The 20,882-nt window shown below is 32.6% G+C and overlaps 1 protein-coding gene across 1 annotated transcript in view; it reads left to right on the plus strand.

The window, feature by feature from the left end:
- Positions 1–1,525: 1,525 nt before the first annotated feature.
- The window catches only part of ANXA10 (annexin A10), a 99,958-nt gene continuing 80,601 nt past the window's right edge, over positions 1,526–20,882 (plus strand). Inside the window, exon 1 of the mRNA XM_054485747.1 lies at positions 1,526–1,707. Coding sequence (XP_054341722.1) covers positions 1,690–1,707 — 18 coding nt within the window. The 5' untranslated portion in view covers positions 1,526–1,689. The remainder of the gene's footprint in view (positions 1,708–20,882) is intronic.

Consider the following 20,882-nt stretch of genomic DNA (forward strand, 5'->3'; position numbering starts at 1 on the left):
TCACATATTTAGTCTATAATAAAAGCCATAAGACCTGCAACTTACTAAAATAATCATAAAAAATCATTGTAGTTGAAAACTCTTCTATTGTTTCTAATTAAAAAATAATTGTAGTTAAAAATTCTTCTTTTGTTTCTAATTCTGAATCCTATAGTTTTAATAAGTATATCTATTATTTTATCATTGCTATATGCTGTCTACATATAGCAATTATACAATATAAATTATACAATTATAGCAATTATACAATATAAATTATACAATTTTATAATTGCTATATGCTGTCTACATAGCAAAAACACAAGACCCTGATTCATACACAGACACATACACATACATAGTAGGACCTACTAGATTTTAATGTTTTTGAGCCAAGCAGCATGGTTCTATATATCTCTCATAGTACCAGGTATATTGGTAAGGTAATCAGATAATATTATAAATTGAATGCTGAAGAATATATATATATAGTTGCTCATTTTATATATATATATATGTATATATATATATTTGTGTTTGTGTGTGTGTGTGTGTGTATGTATTATATAAATACATCCTGCTTCATGGCTTTTACTCATATTTTAACATCAGAATTATTTTGGGTAGTTCTAGACCTATGGATGCTGATCAGTTGACACTTGTCTTGTAGTATTTTGTTCTTTCAATAAAGGATTATTTGCTCCTAATTCTTATTCAAAGTATTTTAAAATTTTTATAAATGAACACCATATTGTTCAATAAATAGCAAGTAGCAGTAAAATAATATAACACAGATTCATTTTGTTATTTTTGGAATGATATATGAATGTATCTAGATAGTTTCCAACACTATATTGAACTTTACAAGTTTTTCTAAAATTTGTTTCCTTAAAATGCAATAGTTAAATATTAAAATTACATATATATAAATATAGGAAAATTAAGTGCAAAAAATGATGGTGAATATATTTCTCCAAAGACTTTTATTGGTGGATAATGAATTCTTTTCTAAATATATTTAAAATAATTTTTTTTTAATTTGTGTATTTTTAGTAGAGATGGGGTTTCACCATGTTGGGCAGCCTGGTCTCGAATTCCTGACCTCAAGTGGTCTGCCTGCCTTAGCCTCCCAAAGTGCTGGGATTAGACACATGAGCCACCAGGCCCAGCCCCTAAATACATTATTTTTTAATATAAGAGCAGATAAACAGTAGTTGAAATATTTTTTTAAAATTGTATGGATACACGTAGAACCTAGCAATTTAAGATAGGAAACTAGGGCTGGAGCACCTGAAAGAGTTTCCATGTTAACAACAATTAATCAGAAAATAAATGATTAACTTTATGGGTAATCAACTTAGCTTTCCATAAGTCATCAGCTTTTTCAAAAGATTACATTTCTTTCATTAGTTGGCTACTTTATGTGTCTTAAATCAACATACAACTGGGGATTAGGTTAATGGTTCTATTTATTTTGTGCAATAATTCTGCCTACTCACCTATGACTGATAACTAAGTATAAATACAGTATCTCAAGTCATGCTGTATCCAGATTTGCTTTTACATTTTCTTGCCTGAGTCTGAGGTGAACAGTGAACATATTTAGGTTTGATTTAACAGTGAACCTCAATTCTTTCTGGCTTCACAGTGAAACAAGTTTATGCAATTGATCAAATATTTTCATCCCTGAAGTTAACGATTACCATCAAAATGTTTTGTGGAGACTATGTGAGTATAATGCTTATTTCTGTAAAGCTTTTCACTGTTTTGAAAATTTATTTATAAAATTTCATTTGTGTTTTTTGACGTTTTTAACAGAAAATATTGTTTTAATTTGTTTTTATTAAATTTTTAATTAGTGGGTCTTCAATATAACTATTAAACAGAGTTAATATTATGAAATCTTAAATCCATGCTAATTTTGAAACATCATATTATCCCACAGAGGCAAGTTAGTTGTCCCTACTTTCATATGTAATTTGATTCAGAATTCTAACTGAAGTTATCATAAGATTTTTATCTCAATATTTATTTCTATCTATAAAAAATTAAAATAATTTTGACTATTAATTTTATTTTAAGTCCATGCTTTCTTTAGAAGATAGCTTATTTCTGAATAATTTTCTGTTGAATAGAAGCAATATATAACAAGATTTGGTCTTTTTTTTCTTTTGGCCTTGTCTGAATCATTTTAGTCCAACTGCTCTAATAGTCATTCACTTTTTCAAAAGCCAACATGAACATTAAGTTGTCTGAATATGCTTTATATGAAAAGGTCTCCATTTCACATGGTCTTGAAAATTATATACAAATGTGAATTTATGCCTTGTGGTCTTAGAAATTATATACAAGTCTATGTGTGTCAATGATGATTCTTTACAAATCTATATTATAAAAAATACTTTCAGGAGGCTGAGGCAAGAGAATGGCGTGAACCCGGGAGGCGGAGCTTGCAGTGAGCCGAGATCGCGCCACTGCACTCCAGCCTGGGCGACAGAGCGAGACTCCATCTCAAAAAACAAAAAACAACTTTCTGGGAACTTTTATGCAAAAAAATTATAGCATAATTATTTTGTTAAACTTTGGCGCACAAAACATATTGTTTACTCATACAAAGTAATCAATGCAGGAAAATTTTACTTATGTATTGTGTTTCTTCAGATAAATATTGAATTAGGACTTAAAAGGCGGCTATTTTCCATCACTGTTAGTTTAACAATCTTAATTTCATCTTAAGATTTCAAGATCTCATTTTGCAGTTGAAAGTTACCATTATTGTTTTATTAATTGTCAGGTGGTCATATTTCACTACAGAGAAAAAATGTATCAAGTAATTAGGCCAGCATAGTAAATGATTAAATTTGCAAATGCCTATTGTTTTCTCTTTCTGTCCATTTGAGTATAATTATTTGGGAGTAATTACTATTATATTCTATGCATTGTGCGGTCTAACATTACTATTTATATGCCCATTTTTCAAAAGAAACATTTATAGAATATTTAAATTATATTTCTGGGATTATTAAACATTACCATGATAACAAGATTTTTTTTAAATGCAATTATTTGCTATGCTTCTGAAGCAAATGAAGAAAACTGAAGATTAAAGATTTGGATTTGAGCATACCTAAGAATCCATTTTAAGTACTTTTGATTAGCTATTTTAGAGGTGAATGTTATGTTTTATGTATAATCTCAGCAAGTGTGGATGGTAAAATGGTTTTACATAATCAATATCAGTATAGTTTAAAGTAATTTTCTATCTTAAGGTATATGACCCCAGTGGTCAGAATTTAGCGTCAAAAAGGCCAATATTTGAGGCCAAGCTTATCTCTTTAATCTGATGTTCTCAAGCAAGAGACAGGCTCTTCTGTTGACAAGTAATTTCTTATTTTATAATGTGAGTAGTAATTGACTGAGTTGTTTGTTAAAGATACGTCCCTAGATCCTCCTTATTTGGCAGTCCTGATGCAGTATATATAACATCTGAACTTATACACTTGATATAAAATGGTTATCATTTTTCAGAGCACTACCGCAGAGATAGGTAGTGCATTACTCTGTTACAAAGTATAGAAAATTTAAATATACTTCAAGCAAGAGACAAGAATCATGGAAAAATGGTTACAGTTCTGTAGGAGATAAACATACATAATATGTTAAAATTACTTCCTATATTTATGGGGTTAGGTGGGCCCCAGTGATTAAGGTAGTTTAAGTGTGCTTGTTACATTAAGAAGGAAATTTATCTTTGGTGCAATAGTGTATTTTACTTACGTGCTTGACTGTAAGACCATCTTTCAAAAGCAAGGTTTAATTAAGAGATTATTGCAAGCCTGAGTTTTGATATATTAGTCAGATATAAATCACCTTGTAGGAAGATATTATTATAATATTATAATAGCTCTCTTTGAATGGAGGAAATTTTACTATACAGTGTACTTGCCCAAGTCAGGATCTAAACCCAGATATCTCTACGGCCCTAGGTTCAAATTCTTTTTATTAATATATAATGTCTCTTTAGAATACACCTGCCTCTTTAGAATACAATTTTCTTGTAAAAATTGTTCACTGATTTTGTCTTGTTTTGTCATCAACTGATCCCCCTTTTTCATACAGTAGCATCTTATTTACTATAGATTCATTTCTTAGATGATACCCTTCCTTTTGACCTCTAATAGGATTAGAGTTAACTTTAATCCTATTCCCTTTTCTACCCTTTTGACACTTTTTCCTATTTCTATCATATTTATTGACTGACAGAAAATGTTAATCATAGCAGTATGAAAAGTAGGATACATGTTGATATCATATTTCTTACCTAAAATAGCATTATGTATTATACAAACATATAGAAATTATAATAATAATTTACTGAGTGTCTATATACATCATCCATACCTTGTTTAATTTAATCTTCACAGCAAATTGTCCTATAAGAATACCATTTAACATGCAAAGGTTTGAAGTTCTTTTGGAAGTACTAGATATTCTACCCAAATGTTTTATATATATTATTTTTGTGTTTGCAAACTTCTAGGACAATATTATCATCCCCTTTTTCCAGATGAAAATACTAAGGTTCAGAAAAATTAAATACTTTTCCCAGGAGTTTAAAGCCAGGAGGTGACAGATACATAGGATCCTGTGTAACTCCAAAATCATTTCTACCACAATGAGAGAGAGAAAAAAATGCCTAGGTATGATTATTCTTTGTGACCCCAGTTAAACGAGAAAAACTTAGCAGCGGTATCTTTACAAAGATGCTTTGACTCATGAGTTTGCCTCAGAATAGCTCAAGAGCACCAAAGTCAGGCAACAGCATGTTAGGCAGTGTCTACTATGGGCAATGAGACATACGGCATTTTAGCCTAACTAGAATAAAAATAAATGCATTGGTTTTTAGCAGTGGATTACATGTAGCGAAGGAAAAGCACTCCATAAATCAGAAATGAATTCAGGGCATATTACCTGGGAGTGATTGCAGACTGACAAGACATCTCATTGGAGGAGAGGCTGTTGATAAGGCAAGATTATTTTCAAGACTGTCTTTTCCTATAGAAAGTAATTCCCAGGACAAAAACTTCCATCCAAGAAATCTGACTTTGATTGTTTATCTGCAATATGACTTACTGAGCAAATATTATTAAAAGGTTATTCATACTTTAGATTGCTTTTCACTATCACAAGGCTACATGGTCTGAACTTTACACACTTTGATTCAACAAAAGTTATGAATCATGCTGTTATGGCTTCAACTTTTACTGAAGCTTCTGTAGAACTAATAAGAGTTGGATTGGAAAAATTAAATTTAACTTTTTCCTTGAAGTGGCATGCATACATGTTGCTAATTTTTTAAAATATACCATTATAACAACCATAGATTGCTTTTAATCTAGGGGCTGGGCATATAAAGCACCAAGAAGAGTATCTGGAGCATAGAAGCATCCCAAAAAGATGAGCTATTATTATTCACAGTTTTATTTAGTACCAGTGCCAAAGCTTGAATCCAACTCTGTCTAATTCAAAACCCCTGGCCTTCAGCAGCCCAATGCACTGTTTCTAGAGGGGAGGTTAAGTTTGTATCCATTACTAATACAATGCATATATACATATATATATGTATATACAATACATACATAAGCATATATGTATGTGTAGATACATATATGTATATACAATACATACATAAGCATATATGTATGTGTATATACATATATATGTATACACGGTACATTCATAAGCATATATGTATGTGTATATACATACATATGTATATACAATACATACATAAGCATATATGTATGTGTATATATACAACAGTCCCAAATTTTATAAAGAAATTTGAGAAACAACAAAAGTTTCATGGGGGAAATAAATTTTCTCTTGTACTTAGCATAATGTTTATTTGTAAGTAGATTGTATCATGCAAAAAAAATTTCATAAACCCACTTACTTCAATTTCTGGTAACTTATCTTCTTTATTATGGTAAAACTCCTCAAACATGTGTTACACCCATTGTATACATTTCTTCTCCTTCAATTCTTTCCGTTTCCACTCATTAGGTTTCTTTCTCAAATGCCCTGCCTGAACTGCTCTTATTAAGGTAAACGATGACCTTCATATGGGTAAATCCCATGCCTAATCCTCTCCTCTCATCTTACTAGATATACGGGTGTTATTAGAGGGTGTTATTAGACACAATTGCCTTTGCCAGAAATATTCCAGGGCTAAATTCTTGAAACTCTTCTCCTTCCTCCTTGCAGCCTCTCCTTTGGTCATAACATCCAATATAATGGTTTTAATTACATTCTATATACAGACTCTTTTCTGAATTTATGTCTCAACCCAGAACTTATGCATGAACCCCGGATTCCTGTAACCAAGTGTCTACTCAGTGAGTAGAAACTCATCCTCTTATTAGTACAGAAAAAGGAAAGTTAAAAAAAATTAAGCCTTGCTATTATCTTTGGCTCAGGTTCTCTCATACCTTACATTATCATTGCCTGCCAACTTCCGCAGTGGCTTCCTACCTGGTGTCCCTGGTCCCACCTCCAGGTACTGGTCAGACAGTAATAAATATGATTGTCATAAATATGATTTTCATAAACCCTGCCCTCTTGAAACATGTATTTCATTGATGTATAGGATTCATACTCACTCTGAAATTAGACAAAGTAATGGAATAGGAGGTAAATGTCAGCAAAGAGGATATTTTGAGAAAGCCATCTCGGTTTGCAAGTTCTTAATTTATCATAATAGCTAGAAAAATAAGAAGACTTCAATTTGTAGAATCACTTGCATTTTTCCAAGTGAGAAGTTAGAACACCTCTCTAGATATGTTGGTTTCTCTTGAATTGGCTAGTTTTTGAGATTATTATAAAATTATCTGTTATTTTGATATTGTACTTATACCATTAACATTAGTACAGTGTGCCCATTTAAATAAGTATTACTTTAAATCTAAGGCACTCTTGAAATTAAAAAGAAAGATGGTTAACTATATGTTCTTTTTTTAATTTTTCCTAATTAATCAACGTATTTAACAAACAGTAAAGGAAGAAAGTCATTAGATTATCACAAATGACAAGCGTTAAGAACATACTTCTTTCCTTAACCCTTAAGGTGAAGTCTTCAGAAATTATGTTTAAGCAGTATGAATCATAGTTAGTTTAATGAGTCATTTATTTCCCCAATTAGGTGGAAAGGAAAAAGCAGAAAGAAAGGAGTCATTTTAAGGTCATTACTTACCAACTTTTCATTTTTCAGTACAGCCTCACACACCAACATCCGACCCTTATCTACCTTAGCGTTCTTCTATCAGTAGAAATTATTTGTAATCAGAAGTAGCTCAGCCTGATTCATCCAAAAGGAAGGGTTTGCAATAATTTTTAAAAAGAGATTTCAGAGTTTATGCTATCAATCTCCCAGCATCAGCTTCTTCTAAATAGTCTCCAGCTATTTGTAAGACTTTACTCATAGCTTTTGGACATGCATTTGTAATCAAAGGCAGAGTAAAACTTGCTTCCTGGGGCCTATTTTTCTTTGCCAGTATCACAGTCTTACACTACACAGTTATGAATATATTCTTCCTCAGTTACACTTTTATTTATGTCCTGTAGACATTCTGGGGAATTATGCTAGAAGGAACCAGAAAAAAAAAAAAGACTATTACAAGTATCACATATAAAACATAAAAGTAAATCCACACAAGATAATGTGTTTTATATACCCTATTATAGATACAGTGGGAATCAACTTCACTCACAGCAACTTTGGATTGGCTTTTCATCTTTATTTGGTAGCAATTTGTAATAATAAAGCAACAGAATGTCTTCATGAATTTTATCATTCTATCTCTTAATTAAAACATTTCTACCATTTTATAAATAAGGCAGAATGGAAGGCATTGTAGTAATACTTTTTCAGTTATGTAAAAAGAAAGCACTTTAACCACAGCAGATATAGCATTCTTAGTACTGTGTATTAGTAATCGTTTTAAAATATGTAAATCATATTGTATTTTATTGGTGGGTTATTCTTTTATTGTTGCCATTAGTACAGTAGTAAACTTCTTGATTATTGTTCAACCCTTTGGAGATATTGAATAAATGTACATATTCTGCTAGGCATTCATTTAGTTGCCAGTCTGAAAATATTGTTTGAAAAGGTAAGTAAGAAAACGGTCAAAGGTGCCGAAAGACAGAGGCGTCAGTACCTGGGGACACATGCACCTTCTGTGTACCTTTCCTCACCTGTGGGCTGACTGCTGTGTGTTTAATCAAGAGTGCAACTCACATATAGAAACGTAAATATTCACAGTGAATACAGTAGTCCCTTCACAGTAGAAAAGGGTTAGATTCATGAACCATCAGTGAAAGGTAATTAGTGGTTTTGAAGTAAGACTTTTTCATGTAACAATGGTTACAACTGAACCTAATACAACTTAAGTACCAGAAGAAACTCTTCGAGATCTCACTCCCTGCTGGTTCTTCTTTTGTTTCATTCCAGATATTGTGAATACTAGAATGACTGTGGGCGGCTATGCTTGGTTTTCCTTCAAGATATTCAATGACTTCTAATTTCATGACTTAGTGGACTTGCTCTTTTTTTTAATATATGATCCATATGTCTCTGAATGCTTCAGAGACAGAAATGGTTTTTATAAAATGTTATTTTAGTCATTTGGCAGAGGGAAATCAGTATCAAATAATACCTCCTCTCAGAATCACAGGGTTACATATAAACTGTCTGCCAACAATAACAGAGAAACAAGTGAGTTAGTCCCTTTCAAATATTAGGCTTCTTTCTCTCTCCTACAACATGCAAGAGTTCAGCTTTATAATCTAGGTTCATCTCCTTTTTGTTCTTTCTCAATGCTTTTTGCATATTGAGAAAGTTTTCAAACAAAAATTCACGTAATCTAGAATCAGTCGTAGAAATTAAGATAGGTGCACTAAACTCAGAAAACTAGTCAAATGGTGTATTGTAATTAAAAGCATCAGATTAACTTTTCTTACATTTAGTCATGTTTTTAATCTAGATTTTTTAAGTCTGATTTAGAGAGACATGTAGACAGGTTGAATTTTCAAAAATACTTAGCTTTATTGGCAATGTAGCTTATTCTTCTCTCATCTGATTTTGATTTACAAGAACATTCTTTCCTTAGAGTGGGATATAAAACAGATTCATCATAAACTTGTACTTCCCTGTAAGGCTTTCTGTCACCTCACTATGACAATGTGTGAGGCAGGACATTTCCATATGGTTAAGATGATTGTCACCTGTCTTTCTATTGACAAACTTGTTCCCTCCTTAAGCCTCTCATACAGGTTCCTTCATCTTTAGCTCTAAGTGCTCTGCTTCTCTCTCTTGTATGGGGTGCTCTTCAAAGTGAAGACAAAAACAACTGGTATCTGTTTCCTGCTACAACTCATTATTATTCTCACGTTTGAACCTCTATCTTAATTTTACAGTTGTAATTCTTGTGAAATTATTTTGTCAAACTATACAGCTTGAAGCTAAATTCAAACCAATGTGGCAATTTCTGATTTAAAAGTTTGCCATATTTGGTTTTATGAGACTAGATATGCACCTAAAAATACTATGTTTAATCTTTTTGTTTTGGGAACATTTCAGATTTACAAGAAAAAAGTCGTCAAAATAATTCATAATTTTAATTACCCTTCCCCCAGCTTTCCCTAATGTTTACATTTTATATAACCATATTGAAGTTATCAAAACAGGATATTAAAATAAGCACAGTGCAATTAACTGAACCACAGATATTGTTTAGATTATACCAGTTTTTCTGCTGATCTTTTGGTTTCCTGCTTGATATGGTTTGGATCTGTGTCCCCAACAAATCTCATGTAGAATTGTAATTCCAGGAATTGAAAGTGGGGCCTGGTGGGAGGTGATTGGATAGTGGGGGCTGTTTCTCATGAATGGTTTAGTACTATTCCCTTGGTGCTGTTCTCATGAGAGTGAGTTCTTGCAAGATCTGGTTGCTTAAAAGTGTGTAGCACCTCCCACTTGGTTCTCTCATTTTCCTTCTCTGGCTGTGTGATGTGCTGGCTGCCCCTTTGCCCTCCTCCATGATTGTAAGTTTCCTGAGGCCTCCCCAGAAGCTGAGCCCGTGCCAGCATCATGCTTCCTGTTCCTGTGGAACTGTGGGTCAATGAGACCTCTTTTCTTTATAAATTACCCAGCGTCAGATATTTCTTTATAGCAATGTGAGAATGAACTAATACACTGCTCCCAGGAGCTAATGGCCATTGGGAACACTTTTAGGCTTAGTCTTATTTTTGACATTTCTTTTCTCTTTTCTTTGGTTTTTTTTTTTGTTTGTTTGTTTGTTTGTTTGTTTGTTTGGTAGAGGGCAGGGGGAAGCTTTTCCTTACTTACAGCTACAAGATGTGTTCATCTAATCTTGTATTTTTTCTTATTCCAGCCCTGGAATTAACCACTTCTCCAAAAAGCCCTGATTCCTTTAATTGAAGACCGATATTTAAAACCAAGATCTGGATACTAGTTATACTCATTGCTACTGGGATATCACTGTTTATATGCCCTCTTAAGAGTACAGAGCAAAAAATATGTGTGTATACTAACCCATTTATCTGTACACATCTATATTTACTTTTGTACATGTGTATGCATATATGTTTGCATGTATGCATGTCTCCATCTACCTTCCTACTTATCTATTTCTCTGTCTCTATCTATACATCTATCTACCATCTATCTTCATACTAATACCTCCAATCTAATCAACAACACTGTTCTAACCTTCACCATTATTTGTTACTTCTTTCTCAGACAGTGAAAACTAAGACTATCAATATCTGAAACATGTTTGCTGATTTGTTTAACCCTACCATACATGTAGTTTAAAACTTCCTAAGCCATTACTCTGTGAGAAACAACTTTACCAAGAGGAGTACATTGTTTGGATTATTTTTATTTTTAGCTTTACAGTTCAGTCAAAACACTATTTTCTAAAGTTACTTAGGGCACATCCCCTCTCTCCACTGAGCTTATTGTGGTTATGAGATTTATTTGTCATATAAATAGATAAATTTGCTACAAACTGCATTTTCTGTTGGATTTCCCATACATCTTTGTTGATTTTGTTAAACTTACATTTACCAAAATGTGCTTTTTGTGGTATAAAATTTTATGATTTAAGTCATGTATCCAATGCCACATTTCCTTATAGAAGACTTCCATTATCCAAAAATTCCACCACACTGCCTGCCTGTAGTCAGCTACTGACCCCAAACTCCAAACTCTGGCAAATATTGCACTGTTTGCCGCTGCTATAGTTTCACCTTCTCCAGAATGTCATACGAACAGAATCATAACTATTGAACCTTTTGGATATGGCTTCCTCCACTTAGTAGAACACATTTAACCCTTATTCATATTGTATTAATCAATAGTTCTGCCATTTTATTGCTGAGTCGCTGTCTGTTGCATGGATGTACCATAATTTGTTTATCTATTCACAGTTTGAATGGATAAACTATGGGTTGTTTCAGGATTTAGTGATTATAAACAAAGCTGCTATAAACATATCAAGTTAAAGTTTTTGAGTGCAGTTATGTTTCCATTTCTTTTGGGTAAACACTTAGGAGCGAGATTGTTAGGTCATATGGTAACAGTACGTTTAGCTTTAGAAAAAACTGGCAAACTGTTTTCCCAAAGTGACTATACAATTTTGCATTCTCACCAGCAATATATTACAGTAGAATATCATTGTAGTTTTACTTTGCATTTCTTTATGGGTAATGATATTGATCATATCTTCATGTGTTCATTTACTATACCTTCATTGTGAATGTGTTTGTTTAAAATACTTCCCTATTTTTATATCATTTTCTTTGTTTATTTATATCGTCCTATACATATTCTGGAGTAAACATTTTATGAAAATGTAACTTACACACCTTTCCTTTCTTTCTGTGGATTGTCTTTTCAGTCCTTTAACAGTGCTTTTCACCAAGCAAAAGTTTTCAGTTTTGACAAAGTCTAATTTATTTTTTCATTATGGATCATATTTTTGTTGTCATTTCTAAAAATTCTTTCACTGACCCAAGTCATGTAGATTTTTTCCTATATTTTTCTTCTAGAAGTTTTATAGACTTACATTTCTATTTAGGTCTATGACAAATTTTGAATCAATTTTTGTATAAGGCATGAAGTATAGGTCAAGCTTTTTTTTTGTATGAATCTTCAATTTTTATAGTACCATTTCTTGGGAAAACTGTTTTTTCTCTATCGAATTGTTTTCACTACTTTGTCAAAAGTTACTTGTCTGCATTTATGTGAGTCTAGATTCTTTATTCTGTCCAATCAAGCTATACTTTAAGATTGTTACCTAATAGCAGAGTTTCATTAGTACTATGACTTAATAATAACAATTCTTAAAATCAATTAGCATTACTTCCACAATTTTGGAGTTTCTTTTCAAAATTGTTTCAGCTATTCTAGGTATTTAGCATTTCCATAAAAATTTTTGAATAAAATTGTCAACATCGACACAAAATTCTGCCAGGATTTCTACTGGGATTTTGTTGAAAATGTAGGCCAATTTAAGGAGAATTGGCATCTTAACAATATTAAGTTTTCTAGCCATGAAAATGGTACATATTTTTATTTATTTAAGTCTTCTTTAATAACTATCAGAAGTATTCTGTTTCTTCGATTCCAATATGTGTAATACTTATTTCTTATAATTTTCATATTGCATTGCCTAAGATTTTTCGGTATGGTATTGAAGTGATGAAAAATAACATTCTTGCTTTCTTCCTAGTCTACAGCACACTGGGGTGGTGGAAAGGGAGGTGAAGCATTCAATATTTCACCTTTAAGTAAATATTAGATGTAGGGCTTTTGTAGATATCTTTTACCAAATTAATGAAGTTGCTTTGTCTTTTAAGTTTGCTGAGTTTTTAACATGAATAGATGCTATACTTGTCAAGTGTTTTTTCTGCATCATGTTTTGATGACCACATAAGTTTTATTTCTTAAATTGTTAATAAGGTGAACTAAACTGATTTTTGAACGTTGTGCCAGTCTTGCATTATTGGGATAAACACAACTAAGTTGTACTACATCCTCTTTTTTATATATTACTACATTGAATTTTCTTGTATTATGTTGGGCATATTTGCATTTATGTTCATAAGGGTTACTAGCCTACAATTTTCTTTCCTTGTAATGTTGATTTGGTTTTTGTATTAGTATAATCTAGATTCATAAAATGAGTCAGAAAGTGTTCTCTTCTATTTTCTAGAAAAAATTTGGTGGAATTGGTATTATTTCTTCCTTAAATGGTTGGCAGAAATATCCAGTAAAACCATGTAAGCTGGAGATTTTCTTGCTGAAAGGTTTCTAAATACAAATTCAATTTTCTCAATAGATATGAGGCAATTTAAGTTAACTGCTTTTCTTGAATGAGTTTGGGTAATTTTAGTCTGTCAAGAACTTTAAATTGAATATATATGGGCATTGAATCATTCATAGCATTCCTTTTGGTAGGAATGTCGTCACCTATTTTTATGTTTATAGTTTGTATCTTAGTTTTTCTTTGTAAATTGGCTACAGTTCTATCAATTTTATTGTTATCCAAATAACTTTACTTCATTTTATTTATTTTTCTCTTTTTAATTTTATTGATTTTACTCGTCTTTATTATCTGCTACCTCCTGCTTGCATTGCATGTAAATTTCTATTATTTATCTAATTTCTTAAGGTGAAAACTTAAATTTTATTTTGTTCTAATATATATATTTAATGTTATAAATTTTCCTTTAGGCACAGAAATATATGAGTATTAAAAGTGGCAGAATTGTGTGATAAATGTAGATGAGTGAATTTGTTTCTTCTCTTGTTTTGATCAGCAAAGGTCCATGTGGTCTTGAAAGCTTTTGGGATCTGTAGATTTGGGCACTTTTTTTTTTAACTTTTATTTTGAGTTCAGGAGTACATGTGCAGGTTTGTTATACAGGTAAACTCGTGTCATGGGAATTCACTGTACAGATTACTTTGTGACTCAGGTATTAAGGCTATTACCCCTGAGTTATTTTTCCTGACTCTCTCCATTCTCCCACCCACCTGCCTCCAGTATGCCCCAGTTTCTGTTGTTCCTTCTATGTGTCCATGTGTTCTCATTATTTAGCTCCCACTTATAAATGAGAACATGGGATATTTGTTTTTCTCTTCCTGTGGTAGTTTGCTAAGGATAATGGCCTCCAGCTCCATCCATGTTTCTGCAAAGCACACAATCTCATTCTTCTTTATGGCTATGTAGTATTCCATGTTGTATATGTGCCACATTTTCTTTATCCAGTCTACCATTGATAAGCATTTAGGTTGATTTCATGTCTTTGCTATTGTGAATAGTGCTATAGTGCTATAGTGAACATACACATGCATTTGTCTTTATGATAGAATGGTTTATATTCCTTTGGGTATATACCCAGTAGTGGGATTGCTGGGTCAAATAGTAGTTCTGTTTTCAGCTCCTTCAGGAATCACTACATTGTTTTCCACAATGGTTGAACTAATTTACACTCCCACCAACAGTATATAAGCATTCCTTTTTCTCTATAAGCTCAACAGCATTTGTTATTTTTGACTTTTTATTAATAGCCATTCCGATTGGTGTGAGATATCTTATTGTAGTTTTCATTTGCATTTGTCTAATAATCAGTGATGAGCTTTTTTTTCATGTGCCTCTTAGCCACATATATGTCTTCTTTTTAAAAGTGTCTGTTCATGTCCTTTGCCCACTTTTTGGAGTGTTTCACACATACTCCAAACATGGAATTGTTTGTTTTTTCTTTGTAGATATGTTTAAGTTGCTTATAAATGCTGGATGTTAGACCTTTGTCAGCTGCATAGTTTGCAAAAGTTTCTCCCATTCTGTAGATTGTTTACTATGTTGACAGCTTCTTTTGTTGTAATTTATTAGATCCCATTTGTCAATTTTTGCCTTTGTTGCAATTGTTGGTATCTTTGTCATGAAATCTTTGTCTATTCCTATTACTTGGGTACTTTTCAATGCAAACAATTATAGGTCAACAATAAGTACAAACAATTTTGGGCCAACGATATTTTAAAAACATTTATTATGAATTTCTATAGTATAATGTGTGGGAAATGGATAAAATATAGATTGTGGACCTGTAAAAATCTTAAAGTTTTAATTTTACAACTCAATTAAGCTAGGCATTTCTAATTTTATATCAGTGTGATTCTTGAAAACAATATAGTGTTTCATGGAACTCTTGGAAGAAAAAACAAAACCTGTGTGATATTCCAGACAGGTACTAATTATAAGAAGAAGAAAGAAGAGAAATAGGATGAATGATAATTACTATTAATTGAAATACATATCTCATTAATCTTCATAGTAACTGAAACTTGCAAAATGTCTACAACTTTTACTTTACAAGGTGTGAAGTAGGGGAGTTAAAATAATTTACCACTTTGTACAGCAAGGAACAAAGATGATTTAAAATCAAGTCGGCTTTACTGCCTTACTTTAGTGAGATATCTATGTCTGTTATCACAAGAGAAATGGAGAGGAGGTTGTAACATTTTCTGGCTGTGCTTTATTTTTTACAATGTCCAGGGAAGATAATTATCAGATGTTTTCTGGTTACATGATACATGATTTTTGCTCCAGTTTGTCACTTACTTGATAGATGCATGCTTCTTTTTATGCCCTTCTCTTCCCAATCAGAAAAAAAAGTTAAATCATATAGGATAAAATGCATTACATATAAAAGTTCCCGCTATTTTTAGATGTGTTGCCCATGAGATGCCTCAAAGATGGAGGCATTTAAGTTAGTGGCAAAAAGTATGGAGAGCCTCATGGAGTTCTTAGGAATATTATCCCCCACATTGCAGGTTAGTTGAGAGCCTCTTCAAAAGACCAAAGTATACTGTAAAATTATCACATTAGAATTCCTTTTATATGGATTCCATTGGCAGTAATATAAGCAGACCAATAAAAAAAGAAAAAAATATGGATTTACTTGAGTACAAAACTGTTAAATAGTTCTTTGAGGATAAAATAGATTTAGACCAAGAATGTCAATAAAAGGGGGCAACAGAGTCAAGGAAACAAAGAGTTTCAGTGGAGAATAGGAGCAATTTAAGTGTTTAGAGATTTTTTAGTGAATATCTCTCTGACATTGTTAATTTCACTTTCCAATTATGTAAAGTGATGAGAAATTGTTGTATTTATCCTTTACCTAAAATATATTTTTGAACAACACTGAAATGTTTTTATCAGATAGTATAATTAATTAAACTCAGGATAATTACTGGAGGCAAAAACCATGTGCATTTATTTCATTCTTAAATTGTTCATTGAAACTCACTAGGACTAGTTTTCCATAGGTCCTATATTAGTAAGTTTAGGCTACTATAACAAAATACCATAGACTGGGTAGCTGAAATAACAGAAATTTATTTATCACAGTTCTGGAGGCTGGAAAGTCCAAGATCAAGGTATCAGCAAATTCAGTGTCTGCAGAGGGCCCTCTTCCTGGCTTGCAGACGGCCACTTTCTTGCTGTATCTTTACATAGGGGATGGAGACTCAGCTTTTTCTCATAAAGATACTAATCCCATCATAGGGTACCCATTCCCATGACCTCATCTACATCTAATTATTTCCCAAAGGCCTCATCTCCAAATACCATTATATTGGGGGTTAGGGCTTGAACATATTAATTTTGGGAGACATGAACATCCAGTCCATTGAAGTACCATTACTTTTCTGTTACTCTTAGATAATTAAATGTTCATAAGTCACTTGCACTCACAAAAATTTATAGAAATTTAAAATGTGTAATGTTGTGTCAAGGTAAAAATTGTTCCCCTTTTTAGACCATATGGGGTAACTTCCTGACATTGCCATGGCATTTGTAAACTGTGATGGCACTGGTGAGAGTGTCTTTTAGTATGTTAATGTATTATAACTAGAGTATAATGAGCAGTGAGGATGACCAGCGGTCACTCTCATTGCCATCTTAATTTTGGTGGGTTTTAGCCGGCTTCTTTACTGCAACCCCTTGTATCAGCAAGGTCTTTATGACCTGTATCTTGTGCTGACCTCCTGTCTCATCCTGTGACTTAGAATGCCTAACTGTCTGGGAATGCAGGCCAGGAGGTCTCAGCCTTATTTTACCCAACCCCTACTCAAGATGGAGTTGCTCTTTTTGAAACACCTCTGACATTTGGTGTCATTTAGCTGGTATTATAGTCATTTAGCACTGATACACTATGGCTTTCAAAGATGTTTCTTTGGGACCATTATAGGTTTTTAGGATATTTCTCATGGCAAACAATCTTCTCTTGCCATCTTCTTATCAATCTGCTCCCTCTTAGAGTTCCTGTCATTCCTTCTAAAGGAGAATTTGGAGCCACATCCCTTCAAAATGGTTTATGGCCAACTCCTCCTACTTTGTAGCACTTATGTAGTCTGTGGCAAAGTCTCACATCTTATGTGCCAATAAACTCTGGGAGTGCAACAAATTATTGGAATTCAGATATCCATTGTGAAGCCACCCTCTCACTTAAAATAGCTACGTAGCCACGCAATCTGAGCTTTAGACATTTCTCAATGTGCACCTAAGGTGTTCCCCAAATATGGTACACATTTCAAGTTCTCTGGGTGGACTCCTTGATGCTGACATCACCACCTCATTCCCCATGGCAGGACAAGGAGGTCTCAGAGAACACTATCACCTCTACCCGAATAAATCCCCTTTATAACCTCATCTAGGTTAGTAAGTGGCTATGAAAAACAACACTGATTTTTATAATTTTCTTTGCAAACCTGGTCTAGGGAACCTGTTCTTCACTTTGGAATGTGAATGCTCTTGGCAGCTATTATTTTGCCATCAGGTTACAGCCTCAGTGAAAACTGAATTATAAAGGGACCAATTTTAAAATCTTGTTATGGTGGTACATGAACACTTTGATGTTTCCCACGTTTTTTTCTACTATGTACCCATCGAATGAGAATTTCTACCAACCCTCACTTTCCAGAAAGGAGATCAATATGTGTTTGGTGCAGAGCAACCCATAACTGATTTCTGCTCAACATACCATATTTATTCAGCAAAAATTTTCATTTTAATATAAAACACAGTATGAATTTTAAAGGATTTTGGTCTCCTAGGCATATGTGCTCAAGTTTTTTTATATTATCAAAATTCTCTTACTCCTTCTATCTTTGTAGCTATTACATTTTTTAAATGAAGAAAATTGATATCAAATACTCCAAATGCAATTTATATCAGAAAATTGATTTGGACTTAAGTACATGTTAGGAAAATGTTAGGTACATTACCAATAATTCAAAGTATAAAATAAATCACCAAGTTAGTATTATTTTTTAAAATAAAATGATAAAATTTCATTCCCCCTTTAGGCAAGTGACTTTATCATTTCCTGAATCTGTCATTGAGTGGTTTGGCAAAGAGCTGACAGATGAATTTGAAGATTTTTTAAAAAATAACTGCAGACTCCTTACCATATAATTTCATGATAATCAATATTTGCTGAATCATCTTTTTCTTACCTATATAAAATCATAATAAAATATACATTCAATGTCTTTATAAAACTAGGTACTCCTGAGAAATTAAAAATTACCTTTAAATATATTTTAAAAGCGTTTTAGCTATATTCAGCTAAGTTATCTAAGTTATCTCACTTAGTTTACACTCCTTACTATAATGCATCAATAAACTCCATGTTAGGCCGGGCACGGTGGCTCATGCCTGTAATCCCAGCACTTTAGGAGGCCAAGACGGGCGGATCACGAGGTCAGGAGATCGAGACCATCTTGGCGAAGACGGTAAAACCCCACCTCCACTAAAAATACAAAAGAATTAGCCAGACGTGGTGGCGGGCGCCTGTAATCTCAGCTACTCAAGAGGCTGAGGCAAGAGAATGGCGGGAACCAGGGAGGCGGAGCTTGCAGTGAGCCGGGATAGTGAGCCACTGCACTCCAGCCTGGGTGACAGAGTGAGACTTCTTCTCAAAAAATAATAATAATTTAAATAAATAAAAATAAATAAACTCCATGTTAGAAGTAGAAACCTGTTAACCAACTGATAGAAAACCAATCAAGATAAAATGTGCTCCTTTTGTCTCCATCCCCTGGTTTAGTTATAGCTAGATGTATAGTTAATGTTTATAAAGAAAACTAGTAATGAAATGTCTTCCACCCATATTAATGATGCTACAACATTTTTATTTGTGTTAATTCTTTTTTTTTTTTTTGAGATTGGTACATCTTATTTCATTGACTAGAATAGAAATGCTGTGTAAGACATTCATTTAAAATAGTTTAAGGTAAAAATTACCCTAAACAAACTGGCTGTTATTTCTAACTCTGTAATATATATTATTTGTCTATCAAGGTTAATTTCAAAATTCTGAAACTTTTGTTTTCATTGAAATTCTTTCATATAGAAGTCTAGAAGTTCTTTAGTATATAGTTAAACAACTTATTTATGGATTGCCCAGCCCAGGTTTTGTTTAGCTGCAAACTGGCTTTACTTTAAAATCACATACTCTTGCTTAAGTATTAACTCAAGGAAAGGAAGAAAAAAAAACAATAAAACCAACCAGAGCCGTGCATTATTATAAAGGTAAAAATCTGCTGGGAACAGAATTTCATGATACTTTCAATGATAGTCTATCGGTGTACAAAAAGGAGGAAAGTAAAAGGTAATCTAAAGGACCATTCTTTTTCTCATTAACATCTCAAGAACATACAGTTCTCTAGATAACAATATCATTGGTCTCTGCTACTGAAAGCTAAAGAACTTTTAATCTCCAGGAATCTGTTTCTGTTTGTGAAATAGATGACTGTGCTTTGTGAGTGCTGATTATTAACCTATCTAAAAACATCAAATGAGATTAAAGTTGCTGAAATTTTAGAATCACCATTCATCTAAGGTTTGTAATACCATTTTGTAGAAATTTTTCTAATAAATCTACAGAATTCAGTCCTTCACACATTAAATGTCAGCATAATCTCTGTTTTAAGTGTGAGATTCAGGAGTGCATGCGTTCCCTGAGGATGAGCAAACACTTAGATCCTATGTTAAATTTGCTTTATGTTGAACCCTTCAAAAATCTTAAATTACTATATGTTTTATCCTTTCTAGATTAATTTATGTGTACTAGGCCTTTTAACCACTTTATGGGACATGAAAAACATAAAATAAGCCTTAATTTTTCAAAATGTGAGAATAATAATCAAAAAAAGAGTAGAAAAGCATAAAATTGACAGGTAAGATACACTATAAAAGCAGTTTAAATCCAGAACACTTTAGAGAGGACACAACATTCATGGCACCTATTCTAGGCTGCCAATTAGTAAGCCACTGGCCTTGTATAAATATTGTCATTTTTTCATATATAATATAGAAATAGGAACACTTACCTTGCCTGATATACTCGTGTTAACATCAAATAAGATAAAGAATATGGAGGTGCTGTTTAAACTGCACAGTAGCTATAAAAATAGTATAATCCTCCTTCGTCTCTAGAATGTCATGATTTGCAAAATATACTTATCACTATTTTATTTGGGACACAGATATGTTCACAGAATTTAAACATTATTTCAGTTCTTTTTAAATAATATAGTACTGATCAATAAAAAGCATGTAATGACATCTTATTATTAATTAAACTATTTATGAGGAGGGCTGAGTAGTATTTTCAGATCTGCTCCTTGAAATTTATCTTCAAGATAAGCACAACAGACTTTAAGAAATATCCTATTAGTGGTATATTATGAAAAAGAAAAGCCAGGCTGGGTGCAGTGGCTTACATCTGTAATCCTAGCACACTTTGGG

Source organism: Pongo pygmaeus, chromosome 3 (assembly GCF_028885625.2).
Source record: "Pongo pygmaeus isolate AG05252 chromosome 3, NHGRI_mPonPyg2-v2.0_pri, whole genome shotgun sequence".
NCBI classification, from domain to species: Eukaryota; Metazoa; Chordata; class Mammalia; order Primates; family Hominidae; genus Pongo; species Pongo pygmaeus.